The sequence below is a fragment of the Salmo trutta genome, chromosome 17 (genome assembly GCF_901001165.1).
Source record: "Salmo trutta chromosome 17, fSalTru1.1, whole genome shotgun sequence".
Classification (NCBI taxonomy): domain Eukaryota; kingdom Metazoa; phylum Chordata; class Actinopteri; order Salmoniformes; family Salmonidae; genus Salmo; species Salmo trutta.
Genome location: NC_042973.1, coordinates 29,789,460 through 29,811,112, shown reverse-complemented (window position 1 = coordinate 29,811,112; position 21,653 = coordinate 29,789,460). Strand labels below are relative to the sequence as shown.

The 21,653-nt window shown below is 41.2% G+C and overlaps 1 protein-coding gene across 7 annotated transcripts; it reads right to left on the bottom strand.

Annotated features, from left to right (window-relative positions):
- Nucleotides 1-2,694: 2,694 nt before the first annotated feature.
- Nucleotides 2,695-20,072, bottom strand: LOC115151996 (tropomyosin alpha-1 chain). Of its 7 annotated transcripts, XM_029696414.1 has the most exons (10): nucleotides 19,843-20,072; nucleotides 19,214-19,339; nucleotides 18,937-19,062; nucleotides 14,818-14,951; nucleotides 14,129-14,246; nucleotides 13,787-13,857; nucleotides 12,795-12,870; nucleotides 12,330-12,392; nucleotides 12,097-12,166; nucleotides 2,695-4,277 (listed from the first exon to the last, which is right to left on the bottom strand). In XM_029696414.1, exons 1-10 carry the CDS (start codon nucleotides 19,954-19,956, stop codon nucleotides 4,195-4,197), a joined length of 981 nt encoding a protein of 326 aa, XP_029552274.1. In that variant the 5' UTR covers nucleotides 19,957-20,072; the 3' UTR covers nucleotides 2,695-4,194. The 7 variants fall into 7 exon arrangements, with proteins under 7 accessions (XP_029552274.1, XP_029552270.1, XP_029552268.1 ...); XM_029696410.1 differs by lacking the exons at nucleotides 12,795-12,870; nucleotides 18,937-19,062 and adding an exon at nucleotides 13,507-13,582; XM_029696408.1 differs by lacking the exon at nucleotides 18,937-19,062.
- Nucleotides 20,073-21,653: the final 1,581 nt, after the last annotated feature.

The window sequence follows — 21,653 nt, the reverse complement described above, 5'->3', positions numbered from 1 at the left end:
CTTTAAAAAAACACCTATATTTAACTATGCAATTCAGTTAAGAACAAATTCTTATTTACAATGATGGCCTATCAAAAGGCCTCCTGCGGGGATAGGGGATTAATCATAAAATAAAAACATAGGACAAAACACACATCACGACAAGGGAGAGACCACAACACTACATGCCCTCCTGCAGACTTACCACATCTAAGATTCTCCGCCCTCTACTCACTGCTGCAACATGACCATAAACGTTGCATCTGAAACACTGCAGTGGATTCGGCACCCAAGCTCTAACAGGATAATTTATATATCCTAACATGACTTTGTGAGGTAAAGACAGACTCAAAACTCAAAAGGACTGATAGTGACTCCTCTGTTTCACCAAGCTCACCACCGGGTATGCGTCGCACCAAATGACAGGCTTCACAAACACCAGGAATCTTAATCTTCAATTACTCCACCCGCACACTTAACGCTACCCCAGAAATCACTCCTTTCAATGGTGCCCTAATTCCTAAGCGCAAAGCAAAAAACAGATCTTGACCCAAATTAAATGAGACAGAGCACCCACTCCCTCTGGGCAGAAGAAACACAAATAAATATAAGTCCATTACAGGTTACCTTCACTGATTCAACTACAACCAACTCCTTTCCCACCCACCCTAAAACCACAAATGTATCTGCCAAAAAGCAGGGATCCACTTTCTCCAAAAATGTCACTCCTACTGGACCAGATTCTTCTTTATCATGTACATCGATTCCAAGCTCGGGCTCTGAGCTCTTTACCACAACTTCCACCTCACTTAACTCACTCATTCACTTCCTTTTCACCTCCGGAACTCGGTATGGCGTACGGCTCAAATCAATCTTCACTCCTTGTGAAAATCTTCCACTTTTCCACATCAAAATGTCTTTCTTGCCTCGAGGGATGCCATCTCTCCAGTTCCTTCCTTCGTCTGTTGCACGCCCCCCAGACTTTAATGCAATCTTGTGGCTAACCACACATTTGCAATGGATAAACCACTTTATAAAAGGCACATTAAATATTGCCGTATAATTATTAATACAGTTTAGATCTGTTTTATACCGATTGTCTGTATACATAGCCTATAAGAATATATGTAAACAAACCATAAATGTCTCTTTTTATTTATTGGAAAGCTGTGAGTACTGTTGTATGGTACAATATTAGTACTTGTTGCATTTTTAACTTGTATAAGTCCTATCATCAACTGATTTCAGCCAGTGTACGGCTGTAGATTGACTGCAATGTTTGAATGGAATGTTGGCATATTGGCAGTTAATTTGAAAACTTTCTTGCTGGCTAACAAACATACAGCGCAGATACATTTTTCAAATTCATTACTTTATACAATATCTTATCACAGCACTGGCAAACAATGGTTGACCAACTTTCTGACCAAAATGACTGATCTTTATCCCATCACAAAAAGGTTCAGGTCTAATTGTATTATTTTAATTACTAATTCTATGACAAAAACATGACAGCCTACCACAACCATACTGCAATGGCACACCTCAACTGTTCACGTCATTAAATTACCATAAACCACAAGAAATTACCAGCATGACAACTACTGTTATTTCTATCTGAAAAGGCAAGCAAAATGTAGTGTCCATAAAAAAGGGACGAGAAACACTGATGACCCACTGATCTGTCGGAGCAAATTTTTTTCAGAGTTCCAAGTTGTCGAGTGCACTGAAGTCGGAGATTCCGAGTTCCCAGTCTTGAACACCGCATTACAACACCTGGATAGGTATTTTACATATCAGCTAACTACATCATGTTTGCGATCTGTCAGTCGATGACACAGTTGACGTGGCACGCAACCATTGGTTGATGCATGCAACGTCTGAGCAGGGGTATAAGACCCTTACATTTAGTTTATTACCCAGTCCCCTAGGGTGACAAAGTACTTTCTCAGAGGTCAAAAGCCAGCACATGGCTCCTATCAGCACCTAGAGAACATTAGCATTCTGTTCTGAATTAGCTTGTTTACACTTTCAGTCCATGGCGCCAGGAGTGAAGTCAAAACATAGATAAGCTTTTAAATTTGACTTCCAAATTAATCTTCACCTTGCAGTCTCACCTGGGATACAACTAGTTCAGTTATAATCCACTGACCGGTGTCACAGCATGTGGCCTGGAATTAACACATTACAAATGCATGATATTTAAATTAAAATGAGCTATAAACACCAAGCTTTATTACCACAAATATAAGATCAATTACATGTGTAAATAGACTATTATTGTATGACTAACATTACTATTTTTACTGCATTGCCCCACAGTCCAGTGTTCAGAGCCGCAGTGATCCATAAGCATGCACTCGTGACAAGTTCTTTCTCTCTTAGGAAGTCAAACTAAGGCCTAGACCAGAATGAGCACAGAGTAAATGTAATAAGGCTGGCAGATGAACAGATTACCATTTGTTCTGGAAACACTCACTGAGCTGAGGGTTAAACAAGGTTGATTATGCAGCAGTGTTTAAGGGGACCACTTTCTTCCCCTCATCTTCTCAATTCAACATGAAAGCTGAAAATATTAACTTCTGGAATTAGTTTAAACTATGTAACCCATTAAAAAAAATATAATATTTTTATACATCCTACAATATGATCAATGGGAACTTACTAGAATGTTAAGATACTGTACAATACAGTATATAATAAAATACACAAATCTTAAACTGTGAGGTTTTATTTATATTCATTTTATACATTTCAGATATGATGTACATTTAAAACATCTACATTTAATAAAACAATAGTTTTATGCGAGGCACAATCACATATGATTGAGTCATATCTCTAGACAAGAAGAAACATAAAACAAACAAAAAACGAGAACAGGAATGCATTTTGCAAGATAATGTTGCCATGCATTTTGTAATGAGTTTCAGGATCAAAAGAAAAATAAATATACTTTGGGAGTGTAAGTAGATCCCCTTCTAGCCAGGGCTTAATATTGGCACCAAACAATCAAAATAATGTTACTATATAAACTAAATTAATTTATCAAATGCAGATAAAAAGGGTTGTTCCACGAAATGAGTGCCTTTTGCGTACCTTCAATATTTGAAGTAGAAATAGTGCACCAATATTTCGTTTTAAAAGCCTGTTGTATTCAATAATGTCCTCTACAATAGACTACATGGAGAATTCAGATGAACACAAATAAAGACTTGCCCTAAGTGCCAAAATCCAGCATTTTGACAAGTCCCTCTGTGTACCCTCTGACTTTGAGGAAGATTTTAACCCACCTAACCCCAAAATGTCTTCAAGTTTTCACCATCATTAGTTTTAAAGGAAAAACAAATAAAACTGCCCCTCATTTTAAGATCAACCCTGTTACCTGAACAGAACTCTTTAATATGGTGAAACTAGTCCAAACATTTTATTTTTTTTATTCCAAAAGAAACATTGAACATCTAATAGTCAAATCAGTGTATAAGCAGGTGAGCTGGTTCTACTCTTTGGGCCATTTCCTGGTATTTTGTTGTGGAAAACAGAGTGGGTCAAGCAGAACACGTCAACCCTGTTAACTATAGACAGGCTACAAATGTTAACTACTTTATTTGTGAAGCTCAATTGCCGCTCCCTGTTGCACACAACAACCTTCCATTCCCTGTCACATGGAAATTTATGGCAGATTTATGATGAAATTGTCAACCCTGTTACAGACAACCTTGTTTCTTTATATGGCACTTAGTCATTTAAAATGACTTTTTTTTACCTTAAGATGAGAACTTGGTTTTCATTAAGTTGAACATATGTTCTTTATGACAGAATGTCAAAATTGGGTGAAATTAAGTTCTCCCGCCAAGTTACACCTCTCAAAAGACACCGAATAAGTGGAATGACCCAAATACAACCTTTGTAGCAAATGATACGTCATTTCACCTGATAACTCGTCAAAAGCGAACTAATGTCAATGATTAAAATGCTGACATTATAAATCAGCTGGCAAAAACAAAAGTGTTTCTCATTTTGGGCTTCATTAAGGAAATGTTGTACCTTTCCCTTAGTTCTGCTCCCTCGTTGAGTTCCACTGAAAGCAGGACGGTGCAAAAGGAAAAGCATCTGGTTATGTGTTCCTCACCATGGGCATGGAATGGAATGAGGGCTCATGGCAAGCAAGGTGCAAATACAAAAAGCCCAAACCATAGTGGGTAAACCAGGCTTTCACATGTTATTTAGTTCCATTAGAGTCTGGTCCAGCATCTGGTGCATATCAAGGTTCTCCTCTTTAGCATGTGCCAGTTTCTCTGTTAGACAGCAAATAAAACAAAATATTAAAATCAAAGCTACCATCACACAACATGCAAAAGAAGTCTTTCGTACAGTTAGGTCTACATAATTAGCTAACAAAAGCAACACACTTTCAGTTTTAGAGAAAAACAAAATGCTGTGACTATGCTATGGCAGTAACCATGCAGGAAATAAATATTTTTACAGCATAGCCTTCCCCATGCTTTAGACAGGGACAATTAACAATACTGTATATACTACCTGGTTGTATGTCAGAGTATACAGTAAATATACAGATTAGAGATAATCCCAGATTTATATTGGAGGGTTTTTCTTTACTATTTTCTACATTGTAGAATAATAAGACATTAAAACTATTAAATAACACATGGAATCATGTAGTAACCAAAAAAAAGTAAAAAAAATATCTAAATATGTTATATTTGAGATTCTTCAAAGGAGCCACCCTTTGCCTTGACAGCTTTGCACACTCTTGGCATTCTGTCAACCAGTTTCATGATGTTGTCACCTGGAATGCATTTCAATTATCATGCGTGCCTTGTTAAAAGTTAATTTGTAGAACTTCTTTCCTTAAATGCATTTGAGCCAATCAGTTGTGTTGCGACAATGCACGGGTGGAATAGAGAAGATGGTCTTTTACCAAATAGGGCTAAGTCCATATTATGGCAAGAACCGCTCAAATAATCAAAAAGAAACGACAGTCCATTACTTTAAGACCTGAAGGTCAGTCAATTCTGAAAAATAAGAACTTAAAAGTTTTTCAAGTGCTATGATGAAACTGTCTCTCGTGATAACTGCCACATGAAAGGATATCCCAGAGTTACCTCTGCTGCAGAGGATTAGTTTGTTACAGTTACTAGCCTCAGATTGCAGCCCAAATAAATGCTTCCGAGTTCATCTCAATATCAACTGTTCAGAGGAGACTGCCTGATTAGGCCTTCATGGTCAAATTGCTGCAAAGAAACCACTACTAAAAGGACACCAATAAGAAGAAGAAACTTGCTTGGGCTAAGAAACACGATCAATGGACATTAGACTGGTGGAAATCTGTCCTCCAAATTGGAGATTTTTGGTTCCAACCACTGTCTTTGTAAGACGCAGAGTAGGTGAACGGAGGATCTCCGCATGCGTGGTTCCCACCATGAAGCATGGAGGAGGTGGTGTTATGGTGTGGGGGGCTTTGCTGGTGACACTGATTTATTTAGAATTCAAGGCACACAAGCATCATGGCTACCACAGCATTCTGCAGCGATATGCCATCCTATCTGATCTGCACTTAGTGGAACTATCATTTGTTTTTCAACAGGACAATGACCCAACACACCTCCAGGCTGTGTATGTGCTATTTGACCAAGAAGGAGAGTGATGGAGTGCTGCATCAGATGACCTGGCCTCCACAATCACCCGACCTCAACCCAATTGAGATGGTTTGGGATGAGTTGGACCGCAGAGTGAAGGAAAAGCAGCCAACAAGTGCTCAGCATATGTCGGAACTCCTTCAAGACTGTTGGAAAAGCATTCCTCATGAAGCTGGTTTAGAGAATGCAAAGCTGTCAAGGTAAAGGGTGGCTACTATGAAGACTATAAAATATATATATTTTTTGGGTTACTACATATGTGTTATTTCATAGTTGATGTCTTCACTATTATTCAACAATGTAGAAAATACAACAAAAAAACGGCTAGCTTGTTACTCCAGCAGTAACACTTAGCTCCAGAATTATTAGCATCACACACAATTGCAATACTGTACATAAACTCATTACTTAAATAGATGAAACATTCACACTGTGTTTAGTCCTCATTCAAGGACACTTAGTTCGTTAGAGAGAAGGCGGTTTTTCTCAAGTTGCTGGTAGAGGTGATCTTGGCAGTCAGAAAGCAGGTAGGAAAGAGAAAGAAGAGAGGAAATCAGTGCAGTACCAGACTAGAGAGCTCAAGAGAAAGCTTCATGTATAATCAGGTGTGAAGTGATCCCACATTACCTTGTTTGAAAATTATATAGTATACAAGTTCTACTCTCCACAGAACAGTGGAGCAGTAACTGCAGAAGCGATGGGTAGAATGCCTCTGAACTTTGTGAATGGAGATTTGAACATTTCTCTGGGCATGTATAATTGAGCAAACAAGTAATAAATTGCCAGACACTTGTCTAGTGGGCTCTACTCACAGCCTAAATATAACTTCCAGAACCAGAAGGCATGTACAGATCCTGCTTAAAGTCTTATAGGTGCATCTAAGGCAGTATAAAAGTTGAAATTTCAGCCTTGTATGGAGGACCACTACCTGATGTCATAGATGCCCAGGATTTTCCCCATGAAAATATATTAATTTATTTTCAACAATAAAAGGATATTGCAAATTACAGACGTCATGTCATCAACATCGCAATGGTCAATCATACTTGCCATCCTTTTTCCAACTCACTTATTTCAAACACTCAGAGGCAGACAATCTTAGACACTGTCCTTCTCTTTACTCCTACTTTCCTCTACCTGTTCAATAGCAACCCAACATGTGCCACCTGTCTATCAAACCATTACATTAACTTATTGTACTAAGCCAAATTACACTCACCTAAGCAGCTACATTTGTTTTAACAACATGAGTAACGCCATGATGCGCCTAAAGACCTTCAATAAGTCTGTAACAACCATTATTCCCTTAGGGCTAGACCCAATAAATGAGGGAAAGTTGAATAAGAGCTACAAGAGTGCAGTAGGCCTACTTGCAAGAAATGTTCAGTACAGTGCACAAAATGCATCTTGCCCCTCAAAATGAATGAACCTTTTAATGTCCATTGCTGTTGATTTGACAATCAAATCATTAGATGTACTGTCAACTGAAAGTGTAAGAATGTTAGCACCCTAACATTTGTTCAGTTCTGTAGAGTTCTGTCATACTATCCAGGTCCGTGCCTAAACAATTCAGGCTTCTAATTTTAAAAATCTACCTTTCCAGAAACAAGTCTCTCACCGTTGCCGCTTGTTATAGACCCCCCAACTGTGCCCTAGACACCATATGTGAATTGATCGCCCCCCATCTATCTTCAGAGTTTATACTGTTAGGTGACCTAAACTGGGATATGCTTAACACCCCAGCCATCCTACAATCTAAGATAGATGCCCTCAATCTCACACAAATTATCAAGGAACCTACCAGGTACAACCCTAAATCCGTAACCATGGGCACCCTCTTAGATATCATCCTGACCAACTTGTCCTCTAAATACTCCTCTGCTGTCTTCAATCAGGATCTCAGCAATCACTGCCTCATTGCCTGCATCAGTTATGGGTCCGCAGTCAAACGACCACCCCTCACCACTGTCAAACACTCCCTAAAACTCTTCAGCGAGCAGGCCTTTCTAATCGACCAGGCCCGGGTATCCTGGAAGGATATTGACCTCATCCCGTCAGTAGAGGATGCCTGGTTGCTCTTCAAAAGTGCTTTCCTCTCCATCTTAAATAAGCATGCCCCATTAAAAAAAAATGTAGAACTAAGAACAGATATAGCCCTTAGTTCACCCCAGACTTGACCAGCACAAAAACATCCTGTGGCGTTCTGCATTAGTATCGAATAGCCCCCGCGATATGCAACTTTTCAAGGAAGTCAGGAACCAATATACTCAGACAGTTAAGACAGACAAGGCTAGCTTTTTCAAACAGAAATTTGCTTCCTGTAGCACTAATTCTGAAAAGGTTTGGGACACTAAAGTCCATGGAGAATTAGAGCACCTCCTCCCAGCTGCCCACTGCACTGAGGATAGGAACCACTGTTACCACCGATAAATCTACGATAATAGATCATTTCAATAAGCATTTTTTCCACAGCTAGCCATACTTTCCACCTGGCTACCCCTACCCCGGCCAACATCTCAGCACCCCCTGCAGCAACTTGCCCAAACCCACCCCCCGCTTCTCCTTCACTCAAATCCAGACAGCTGATGTTCTGAAAGAATTGCAAAATCTGGAATCCTACAAATCAGCTGGGCTAGACAATCTGGACCCTCTTTCTAAAATTATCCTCCGAAATTGTTGCAACCCTATTACTAGCCTGTTCAACCTCTTTCGTATTGTATGAGATCTCCAAGATTGGAAAGCTGCCGCAGTCATCCCCCACTTCAAATGGGAGACACTAGACCCAAACTGTTATAGACCTATATCCATCCTGCCTTTTCTAAAATCTTCGAAAGCCAAGTTAACAAACAGATCACCAATATCCCACCATACCTTCTCCACTATGCAATTTGGTTTCTGAGCTGGTCATGGGTGCACCTCAGCCACGCTCAAGGTCCTAAACGATATCATAACCGCCATCGATAAAAGACAGTACTGTGCAGCCGTCTTCATCAACCTGGCCAAGGCTTTCGACTGTCAATCACCGCATTCTTATCGGCAGACTCAATAGCCTTGGCTTCTCAAATGACTGCCTCGCCTGGTTCACCAACTACTTCTCAGATAGAGTTCAGTGTGTCAAATCGGAGGGCCTGTTGTCCGGACCTCTGGCAGTCTTATGGGGGTGCCACAGGGTTCAATTCTCGGGCCGACTCTTTGCTCTCTCTCTGTGTGTGTGTGTGTGTGTGTGTGTGTATATAAAAATGATGACGCTCTGGCTGCTGGTGATTCTCTGATCCACCTCTACGCAGACGACACAATTCTGTATACATCTGGCCCTTCTTTGGACACTTAACAAACCTCCAAACGAGCTTCAACGCCATACAACGGAGTGTTGTATGGCGTGGCCTCCAACTGCTTTTAAATGCTAGTAAAACTAAGTGCATGCTCTTCAACCAATCGCTGCCCGCACCCTCCCACCCGACTAGCATCACTACTCTGGACGGTTCTGACCTAGAATATGTGAACAACTACCTAGGTGTCTGGTTAGACTAAACTCTCCTTCCAGACTCACCTTATGCATCTCCAATCCAAAATTAAAATCGGCTTCCTATTTTGCAACAATGCATCCTTCACTCATGCCGCCAAACATACCCTCGTTAAACTGACTATCCTACCGATCCTTGACTATGGTGATGTAATTTACAAAATAGCCCCCCAACACTCTACTCAGCAAACTGGATGTAGTCTATCACAGTGCCATCCGTTTTAGCACCAAAGCCCCAAATACTACCCACCACTGCGACCTGTATGCTCTTGGTGGCTGGCACTCACTACATATCCATCGCCAAACCCACTGGCTCCAGGTCATCTATAAGTCTATGCTAGGTAAAGCCCCACCTTATCTCAGCTCACTGGTCACCATAGCAACACCCACCCATAGCACACGCTCCAGTAGGTATATTGCGCTGATCATCCCCAAAGTCAACACTTCCTTTGGTCGCCTTTTCCTTCCAGTTTTCTGCTGCCAATGACTGGAACGAATTGCAAAAACCTCTGAAGCTGGAGTCCATCTCCCTCTCTAACTTTAAGCATCAGCTGTCAGAGCAGCTTACCAATCACTGTACCCATACACAGCCAATCTGTAAATAGCACACCTGACTACCTCATCCCCATATTATTACTTTCCCTCTTGCACCCCAGAATCTCTACTTGCACATCATCATCTGCACAATCATCACTCCAGTATTAATGCTAAATTGTAATTATTTTTCCTCTATGGCCTATTTATTGCCTACCTTCCTACATTTGCAAACACAATACATAGATTTTTCTATTGTGTTATTGACTGTACGCTTGTTTATGTGCAACTTTGTTTTTGTCGCACTGCTTTGCTTTATCTTGCCCAGGTCGCAGTTGTAAATGAGACCTTGTTCTCAACTGGCCTACCTGGTTAAATAAAATAATTCTTAGACATAAAAACAAGGAAAACTTGACTAACATCAAGGCATCCTAGTTTTATTAGAGCGCTTGAGATAGAAGGAAGTTTCTCTTTCTGTTACGTAAGCTTTATTTTTCCACAACACAAAGATTCTGTTGGAAGAGTGACACATTTAGCAACACACCAGCGCTACTGGAGCCACAGCACACAGGACAGGCTAGAGCCACAACGCCCCACTGTGAGGAATACAGACAACGTACGGCAACTACTCAACCACCTCAAAACACAAAAGGTTGGACCAAACTTCTCTGATGACATGAGAAGTGTCACTTGAATAAACCCCTCAGTCATACGTGGTGCTCGTCGTACAGCTTTGGTTTGACAAAGTCTGCATTTGCTCGGTGCCCCTAAAACCCACCTTCCAAAAGCAACCAGATTGTGCAGTTCACCCTCAACTGTGGTTATCACAGAACAAAAAGGAACTTTAAGGGGGCCTTTCTTCCATACAGAAGTAAACCTTGTTAGTAGTAGATACAAGTGAGCTACACTTGAAAAGGTACAGAAAAGAAACAAAGCACATTGTGTTTCTCAATGTAATACCCAGTAGAAGGCTCACATTGAAATACAAAGAGTTGTATTGCATTTCAATAGACACCTCACATGCATTAAGGGTTGCCAAAATATAGTGAATATTTTGAAATTAAGATTTTAAATTTTGTTGGTTGAACAATGTACATTTCAAATACTCACAAAACAAATTAAGAGGACGTAAAAAGTAATACAATATGGTAGTTATCAAAATTAAAGTCCAAATCAGTAAACAAAAGAACCTCCATGCTGTATTCTGTTCATACAAAACTAGTCTCTAGGCTCACACACTGTACTGCTAAAATGGTTACTGTGACTATCATGGAGAGAATGTCCTCACAACCACACACAAGTTAGTGTGAGAGGAAACCACTGACTGAGCTTAAACACATACCACATAATTGGCCCGTACTTACAGACAAGATACAACCACCCTTAAGCCCATCCCTTGACTATGACCTTAAGACTACCTTGTGTATAAAAATGATAGCTGCTTTCTAACAGTAACCACTTTATTTTGTATGAACACAAAACAGCAGATGGATGGAGAACATCAGAGACAGAACAGAAGGGTGTGATGGCTGGACAATGGGGAGGTGAGGTGCAAGGAGGCGACAGAGGCACAAGCAGGCAGCGCAGTTGAAGAATTACATGGAAGTCATGTCATTGAGGGCGTGGTCCAGCTCCTCGCTGATGGCCTTGTGCTTCAGTTTCTGGGCATACAACTCATCTATTGGGACGTGGACCAAGTGCACCAAAAAGGGAGGAGGAGGGGGCAGAAATGGAGGGGTGCGTGGGAAGGGGGGGGGGGGTGAAGGGTGTCCAAGTCATCAGCAAGACCCCAGAGGGAGGGAGAGAGAGAGAGAGATGGACAGAGTGGAAAAGGAAAAAACATTATACCAGAAGAGGATAGAAAAGCAATCTGAATGAGGCCATGACAAATTCTTCAGCATCATCAAGAAATAGTGAACATATTACTGGAGCTGGCCCTTGAACATCTCATGTCAGAGATACCATTACCATATGGCTGCTTCCTCAGCCCTACTAATTACTATGACAGCCTCATGAGATATTCTTTAACCAACAGATGGATGATTTACGGGAATCAGGCAAAAGCAACCCAATCTATGAACAATCTTAAATATAGTGACGAGGAAGACCTGTCAAATGTCCAAATACCAATGTAATTTCCACTCAGCTGTAACCCAAACGTAGATGGACTCAATGGGTGCGTGTTGCTCAAAAGACACTGATAATAATGGAAATGAGAGGTAGAAAAGATTAGATTGAGGTGTAGGAAAAAAAGGGAAGAGGATTTCCTCCTCTTGAAGAGATTTGGAAAGTAGACACTCACCGAATGGCCATGAATGAACCCAACTGACAGTATAAAATGTAGGCCTAGTCCAAACAGACCAAAGCACAGTTTTGAAATTAACTGCAAAAACGTAATACCTTCCAAGTCGTCAATGGTCTTCTCAAGCTTGGCTACTGATCTCTCAGCGAACTCAGCACGTGTCTCAGCCTGTGGTAGACAGACAGGTTCTTAACAATCAGTAGGTCTTTAAAGTTCACACGGTGAGTGATACTGTGATAGTTTAGGCCTACAGTACCTACAGCACTGAAATAGCCTGGCCTCTGGCCAAAGTCTGTAGATGGGGGGGGGGGGGGGGGGTTGTGAAACTTGCCTCCTTCAGCTTGTCGGTGAGGACCTTCATCTCCTCCTCATACTTGTCCTCCTTATGTGAGTACTGTGGACCAAAAGAGACATGCATTTACCCACAGATAACCGCTACACCCCACCAGTTTACAGAGACAGATACAAAGCCTAAAAACACTCACTTTACATTTTATATAAAACAAAGACTTTACATCTAATGACAATTTATCATAATACAGTTCTACCATGATACAATAGGTTCATATTCAATTGACAGAAAAAATACTGGAAGGTCCATTTGCCTTACATCTTCAGAAAGTACAAAGTTTGACTAATCTTAGACCAAGGCAATTTGTATGCCAGATACTGTATCCATTGAACAAAGTGATGCTGTAAATGGTTCTTCAGGTTCCTTCCATCCATTCTTTCTCCAGCATGGCTCTGGAGAAGCTGGTATGGACAGCATGTCTGAACACAGCAGCAGACTACCTACCTTCTCAGACTGGGCCTCCAGTGACTTCAGGTTGTTGGTCACAGTTTTCAACTCTTCTTCAAGCTCAGAGCATTTGCTGGTGTTAGAAGGGAGAAGGTGCAGAGGGTCCAGAGAAAAGTGTGCCGAAATGGAGGGGGATATTGAGACACCAATGAGAAATGGAAGCAGGAAGGAGAGAAGGAGAGCAGGAAAGGGGAGAAGAAATAAAACAAAATGAATATGAACTAGCGGAACTACAGGAAGGAGACCAAAGTACCTCAACACAGCAGGAACATGACAATATTAACAGAGGTGGAGAGTAGACTACAAAGAAACTTTTAGAAATGCCTTTTAGCATGCAGATTTGGTCAGATTAGGAATACTAGCTAGTACTGCATGTGAAGGAATACTAGCTAGTACTGCATGTGAAGGAATACTAGCTAGTACTGCATGTGAAGGAATACTAGCTAGTACTGCATGTGAAGGAATACTAGCTAGTACTGCATGTGAAAGATGTTATTCTTGCACAGTCCCTGCCAGGTTAGAGGTGTAAAAGGTTCTAGTTTTAGGATATCCCGAGCGTAAGCTCAAACATAGTAAAATATAGCAAAGCAGAGCAAGGTACAAAGAGGAAAGAGGCTTCATTCAGCAGAGTGAATGAACGTGACAAGAGGAAGTAGTACAAAAGTCTATGAAGATAGGTCTAACAAAATACATTGTTAGTCTGCAGTACCTTTGCTTCGGAAGCTGTGAGTGATTTTAAGCTTTGTTCCAAAACTCTTAGTTCATCCTCCGCTCTTCGAATCCGTCTGTTAGTGGATGTGGCGAACGATACGGCCATTCAAAACATGGAACACATGCAAATTAATAGTACATGCAACAACGAGCGTGAGCAACATGTTGAAAATAAACTCAACTTTGAGCCAGGAGCCGGTGTTGAAGTAGAATGTTAAATAATTCCAGCCATGCATGTTAATTAAGTGCAGCGTTACTGTAAGGGCATTAGATCTTACCCTTCTGAAAGCTCAGCGCGCTCCTCTGTACGCTCCATATCACTCTCAATGATGACCAGCTTACGGGCAACCTTTAGGTACAGAATACCAAGGAGTTAAACTATACACAAAAAGGCTGTGTATACACACACACACACACACAATATATCTGTGTACTGTACATATACCCTATGTGAATTGGGGTATGTCAGGGTAGAGATGACTAAATCACCATGTTTACTTTACAAAGTGGACTCAATCATACGTGTGTGTGCCATTATGTTATTGTAGGTTAAAGGAAGGTTGTGGGGAGGCTGGGCTGTAGAGACAGCAGCCAACAACTGCAGCAGCTGAGAGACTCGCCTCCTCGTATTTGCGGTCAGCCTCCTCAGCGATGTGCTTGGCCTCCTTCAGCTGGATCTCCTGCAGCTCCATCTTCTCCTCATCCTTGGAGGCCCTGTTCTCAATGACCTTCATGCCTCTGAGCAGGGAAGGGAGAGAGAGCCAGTAGACATTAGAAAGAGTCCCATCCCAAGGCTCATAGCAGCACTGCGCGGTAACTCAATGACTCAGATCAATAGTTTGAGTCCAAGACTAAATGTGGGTGGGCAGTGTACGCCCAGTGCACATCCAGACTGGCTGGCTGCTAGTGAATCTTTAATATGCCCTTTCAATGTCAAGGCGTGGCCTGACAGCTTTCTTATGGGACTGATGGGGAAAATACTGCACTGCTGTAGCACTGGGGATGACAGGGCAGGCCTAGCCCACACAGGGTCTGACCTACAGCCTCAATAGAGTTCAGGCACTGGGCTGTGCAGCACAGAGGGGCTGTTTATACACCAAACAAAGGAATGGAAACAGAGCCTCGCGTCACGGCCCATTTATTCAGGACCTCAGTCTCGAAAAACAGCTTGTGTTTGTTGAAATTGGTCAGTGGCACCGCAAGTCATGACTTAGGCTTAAGCTGCCCTTAGTCTAAAGGCCCTAACAACTCCAAATACAGTAAGGAGCAAGGGAAACAGTCTAACTCCCTGTCCTCAATAAGTGCACACCTCTCAGACTCATCAGCCGCCTTCTCAGCCTCCTCCAGCTTGGTCAGGGCAGTCGTCAGACGCTCCTGAGCACGATCCAACTCCTCCTCAACCAGCTGGATACGTCTGTTAAGGGAAGCGACATCGGCCTCAGCCTAGGAGAGAAGAACATGTCAAAACCTGCATCTTGGGGCAAAATGTATTAAGACAGACAAACATACATATACAGTACTCTCAAGGACACACAAACAAATATCAACATCAAAAACACTGGTGACTCTTCCACTTCAGTGTCTTATAGGTGAGCGGTCTGGGTAATTACTATTTAAGTGGTGCTTTCTGCATCTGTCAGCCTAACGGCAGTGGCATCTGTTGGGGAGAGAAGAGGGCCTTCCCAGGAGGATTCCCCTGTGCTGTGCTGCACTCCACACACTGTGTGTAATGAGAACAATGCTCCTGGCTGGCACAGGCTGAATACCTAGCCTCATTATGAGACCCCAGAGGGGACATTAACAAGGAGCTGGCTGCAGTCATTGTGCCACAGAGGTTTACACTGCCAAAGGCCACACACAACCACTGAAGGAGTCCCCAGTGGACCAAAACTGAAGATTCGATTAAGTTCAGCTTTCATGTCACAAAATGGCTACTCTATCTTTATTGTTATTTGACTGGTGACATGTTGTGGTGTGACTTACTATCAAGTTTTTCCCCTTAATGTTCTAATTAGCTTACCTTCAGTACTATTATGTTATTTAACCGTTGCACTATTTTCTTTTATAAGACATTTGATACAGAGGAAGTGAAATTCAGCTACAATGCTACAGGTATGCTTTTATATGTGGTAATAAAACTGAACATTTGATAGCAGAAACAATGGCTAGGGACAGCCACTCCTCCATTCTTTTTTTGTTTCTATATGCACTAAAAGGCTACTTATTTTAAATCTTAAAAACACTTTTTTGTATGGAAACCAAAAGGCAACCATATCTGACCTTGGTTTATGAGTATGTGCAGTGGCATTACCCTGTCTTTACACCTGATTTACCACTCAGAGGCCTGATCACATACCAAGACTTGTAAGAGTGGTGTACAGGATCAAAGTCCATCTCATGTTGCGAATGGAGATATAGAAACAAGCCAGTGAAATTAAGATATATTAGTTCATCTAGTGCCGTTTAAAACCCCACCCCAAAGCCACAAGTGTTTCCTTTAAATAAACGACCAATAACCTAGTCATATAAGGAGCTTCTGAAGTGACCATGTTGATGAGGGCAATTAACCTTCCAAATGCAAATGCATTATAGGCTGTATTTCCTGTTTCTATAGGTCAGAGTCTGGCCCCCTGTTCTTTAGAATATGTGACAACTTTGTCCTTATAACAGAAACCTTGTTTAAAACATAGCTGACAGAATTAACAACAGTCTGTTATTGATGTTCCTCAGCTCTGTTGCAGCATTTATTTTGAAGTTCCTTCCTGCTTAAGTGAAAGAGTTTCAAAATGAGTTGAGTAAACGTTGTGCTGCAATTATGTCAAAGAGAGTATAATTTACTCAAATGTAATCTTTAGGTAACAATACAAACTAAAGTATGAGCAATAAGTAGCCTAGCATAAGAAATGAAAATACTGGGGGTGATGCAGTACCATGAAACAATGTAGGCCTAACAATGCTGCAAGAACTGCTTGTGGCAACAGTTACATCATGTCCATCAATTAAGATACAAATATTCACGGGGTACAAAATAAGCGTGATTACAAAGTATCATTTAAATCCATCAAAAGGCCTGAAGTCCTCTACCGCCACTGCTGAACACTATTTACACTTGAGGAAATCATTTTTGGTCATCCAGTTGGTCTCAAACTCGTAATCTGTCAAGAGTTGGCGTATTGTCAGCAATGAGCATGACACATTTAGTTTGTTAGCTACCAAACACCACAACGGGATGTCGGAGAAATTCCGCTATGTCAGTGTGCATCACCATGCATTTTACAGCCTGTGCAACTCCCTCGGACATTAAACATTGCAAAATGAATATATCATTGTTGCACTTGATACATATTTTGAAACAATTGTACAACTTTGCAGTTATTTTATGACATGCTTACTGATTCTCTGGCTTTCCTCTCCAAACCCAATTCTCTCTGTAGTCTTTCAGTTCTTTCTTCGGCACCGTCAGCCTGCTGTTGCAAGGTTTTTATTTTCCGTTTAACCGCTTCCAATGATGTTATACCTGCCATTATGTCAACTTGCTAAGAAAACGACGTTTTTGAGACTTTCCTTGGAATGGACATGGAGCACAACGACGCCCTGGAATGTACGAGGATGGCTGCCCGCGATACTCGAGTCGTCTGTGAGGACGCACACAGCAATAACTGAACATTACACCGGAAGTAACCATCAGTTTCATAGCCAAGTCCAAGACTATAACAAACGAAAATATATTGAAACGTATACAAACAAATATTGATGTCGTTTTTTTTCGTAATATAATAATGGTTAAACAACATTTGGTCTTAATAAAAAGTGTATATATGGTAGACATACAGTGATGATAAGGGCACGCCTTGTTATTATAAGCGTTCCTCAGGTGGGCTACCGTGCACTGGCATATAGCACCATCTGCTGGTATTATCTATAAAGTACACATGGGACTGAAAAGATTTTCAGATTGTAGTTCCTAAATAGCCCAAGATGAGGCACTCTATATGCATTTGTAGAATCTTACTCAAGGAGTTCAACAAGTGGTTTCTTTCCTGATCTATTTTCCTTCATTTGCAGTGATATGAAAACATAAGATAGATGAATCACAATAGCGAATGCCTTCCATGAACTGACTTTCACCAGTTTAACTATATTATATTGGGGTGGCAGGTAGCCTAGTGGTTAGAGCGTTGGACTAGATCGAATCTGTCGTTCTGCCCCTGAACAAGGCAGAAGAAAGCCACCCCAAGGCCGTCATTGAAAATAAGAATTGGTTCTTTATCTGACTACCTAGTTAAAAAAAGGTAAAGTAAAAATGATATCAACGCAGATAAAGGAAAGGAGATGAGCATAGGAAGTTCCTTCAGTCTATTGAGATGTAGGCTACCCTATGGACACTTTCAATAAATGAAAGAAAATTAGTTGTCAACAGAATGTCACATTTCATTTGATAACCTCTTCATTTGTTGATTATTCTAATGTTTTTTGTTGTTGTTAATCTTTACTTAGCCTCGGATTATCATCCCATACAACTCCAGCCTATATATTTTTTACTTTTCTTCTGCTCCTGGATGCAGCTCCTTGTGTCACGCATGAATCTACAGGCACACATTTTCGGCATAGTTTCCCATTTTATGTAGTATTTCCCTAATTAAAATGTTCCCTGCAAGCAGCCAAATTACACTCTCGGTAGCCTATGGGTTTAACTAAACTGACCTCAAAACATCAGCTTTAGGAACAAAAAATGACATGTTCAGAGGAAAATCGAAATGACTGTATGTAGTCTGTTTCAAGAACAGCCCAAAGAAGTGATCTCAGTCTAACTTGACCATTGACCATATAAAGCAGTGAGCTATATTTATCCCTGCGCTGCGCTGTGCTCGCTTTCTGCTTGGAAACGTCACTTTTAACTAATTCAGTTTCAACTCATAAATGTCCCCTCTTAAGGAGCTGTAGAGTAGAACTTGATTTACTGTCTTACATTGATGTAGCATATAGCTTGGGGATATCATATGTAGGCCATCTCAAATGTGGAGACATTTTCAAACACAAGAAAACTGAAACACTTTTGTTTTTAAGGTTGATATGACTTAGGTGACTTGTGATCTTTGACAACAGACAAACAAACACAAACATCAACAAAATATATAAAATGACAGTTCAACAATATCTGGCACGATATCATGATCGTTTATGTGATTGAAATATTATCCATATAGCATAATAGGTTACTTTCCAGTTGGCCCATAGACATATAGGGCTGGACAGGTGCGCTGCCTACATTTGGCAATCTGAGAATGGTCTTTAAACCAAATGATGAGACAGAACAAAGGCCTCTCACGTTACACTGTCATTTTACATGTTTTACAGTTCGATCTGTGAGACAGAAAAGACGTGGGAAGCAGTGTGCAGGAATTGTGATTTTGTGCCCTTTACTTACATCAGTGGCTTTCTTCTCAGCCAGCTCAAGTTTCTCCTGGGCATCCTTAAGAGACTCAGAGTACTTGTCCAACTCATCCTCTGTTCCCTTCAGCTTCTTCTGCAGAGCTATCACGTCATCCTCGAGCTGAGGTGTGTTTTAGTGCGGATAGTTTCACAGGGGTGATCAGCGGGAAACAGAGGGCGTGAGCGCACACAAGGCACAAGAGCGCAGACAGACAGCGAAAGGGAGAGAGAATAGAGAAGTTAGGGAAAATCATGCGAGCCACACAAAATACCTTGGTGGCCACCTCCTCGGCACTCAGCAATTTTTCCTCGGCGGCTTGGAATTCATCAAGCACTTTATCTCTCTCATCTTCGGTGATCCGCAATTTCTTTTCCAACTCACTTATTTCATCCTCTAACTACACATGCACAAAGGACAACATTTTATTTAGTTGAATAGAGCATCTGAAACAAGTGATAATACTAATGCAATTATTCTGAAAGTATAGGCTACATATTTCTCAATAGCCTATCCATATTCCCCACAACAGCAATATTCACCATTACAGTAATGTTTCTATTATTCCCATTTATAATTTCCCTACAGTTATTTTTTATTCACAATTTTGTTGTAGAATCTAAGGCTACAGTAATACAACTCCATCCACACATCAATAAGTGAAATATACATAATTTCTCACAAAATTATTCCAATAATTCATACCCACGTCACGAATTAGCCTACCAGTTGTGAAAAGTTATTCATATATATAACTTTAATACTCCTTATTTTGAATGATCCATAAAAGTGATACATCCACATTGTAGAGGTGGTCCATATTAAGAGACAGCGGCGCACAGAGACACGGGTATTCGGGTGCTTTTTCAAGGATCATTTCAATTTTCCAAATAAAATGCCGACCTGTTTGCTCTTGTCCTCTGCTGCCTTCTTGTCTCCCTCGGCTCCCTCAGCTCTGTCCAAGGCATTCTCCTTGTCGAGCTTGAGCATCTGCATCTTCTTCTTGATGGCATCCATGGCTGCTTATTTTTTGCTTGGCTCCACCAAATGTTCCAAAAAGAGAGCCGAGGAAGAAGACTGAGCGTCTGTGCCTTACTGAACCTTGGTGGGAGTGCAAGCTCTGTCTGACTGTGCCCTGTCAAATAAGTACTTTCAAGGGGGGGGAGACTGAATTCCTTTGGACATCCAATACTTTTTTGGAGACGGCATCTCGGGGGTGCCTCCCCTTGCCGTATCTTTTTTTATGGATCTGCTCCGGTGATTCGCTGCTCTCAGACATTTGACCATTGATATGACTATATAAGGATTTGATGGGGAGGAAAGAGCAGCCCCCTCAAAACGTAGGTTCAGATTTCTAAAGTGCTGCTGTTTGGGAAGGACACTATCCCGAGAAGATGGAGAGGAACTGTGAGAAACATGTGCATTTACCCATATGGAGTTGACACATTATTATACAGTTGCATCAGTGCATTTTATAAACAGCTTAGAAACAGCATGTTAGCTGTGGGCCATACAGTACAGTATGTAAAATGTATTGACATTTGTCCATTCTGAGCTGATTTCAAATCTTGTTAAATGTTTTTTTTGGTCATTTTGTCCCAGGATACTGGACCGTAGACAACTGTGCCAGTACCCAGTGCTACTCATGGAGCTGTCTGCAGGGCTTACATCAGCATTTGTGTTGAAGTTGTCCTACTGGGAGGTGTTGTATTAACTCAGGTCAAGTGTACAGTCAGTGAAGAGGTACTGCTGGTGAAAATCTCAACCATCCCCTCTAGGCATTGTTCACAATCTGAGAAGAGCCAGATAATGTATCAAGTAGCCTCCCGGCTAACTCTTTAAGCCAGACAGACTCCATGGGATACCCAAGTGTGATGGTATTTCAACAGCCCACCTACTCCCTTTGACAGTCTACAGTAGCTGTGTAGTTCTCATGTTAGAGAACTGTCACTGCTGTTTAGACTGTTCAAGATGGATATATGAATAGTAATCGTAAAAAACTATCTACAGGGAAGGCTTACTGTGGGCTCCCGAGTGGCGCAGGAGTCTAATGCACTGCATCTCAGTGCTAGAGGTGTCATTACAGACCCTGGTTTGATTCCAGGTTGCATCACAACCGGCTGTGATTGGGAGTCCCATAGAGCGGCACACAATCACCCCAGCGTCGTTAAGGTTTGGCTGGGGTAGGCCGTCATTGTAAATAAGGGTTTGTTCTTAACTGACTTGCCTAGTTTTATGAAAACTTTAAATGGCCCTACAGTACATGACAGGTTTTTTTAGCAAATGTTTAAGTTGGGAAATTCGAGAAATATGAATAATTAAATGAATTGATCTGTTTGACAATCCCTCATATTATCCACAGCATTGAAGGCTAACCATAACTGAACGGATACAAATTTGCCATAATTGACCAAAAGTAGAGCCATTTGTGAAGCACCCGAACAGTCAAAGTTGATATTGGGAAAACAAAATCGAAGTCCATTAAGTAGGCCTAATCACTAATTGTGATTAGTGTGCAAATATACTGTATTTCTTATCATAATGTACAAAGCCAGACAGAAAGCTTAAAGAAGCATAGGCCTTTCTTGAGTCTTTCTTTGTCCTCACCAAGATTCTTCTGAGGATATTTTTAAGATCGTCTTCTCCTTTCATCACCTGCCTTGGTTTGTAAAGTTCAACTACGTCGCTACGCTAATTGTTCAGGCCAAACCATA

Coding starts and splice junctions, on each gene's coding strand:
- LOC115151996 (XM_029696414.1), bottom strand. CDS start 19,956: ATGGATGCCATCAAGAAGAAGATGCAGATGCTCAAGCTCGACAAGGAG. Junction 14,952..18,936: donor CTGAGAAGAAAGCCACTGAT/GTAAGTAAAGGG, acceptor CTTCTCTCCTAG/GCTGAGGCCGATGTCGCTTC. Junction 4,278..12,096: donor GACCATTGACGACTTGGAAG/GTATTACGTTTT, acceptor GCTGTCTAACAG/AGAAACTGGCACATGCTAAA.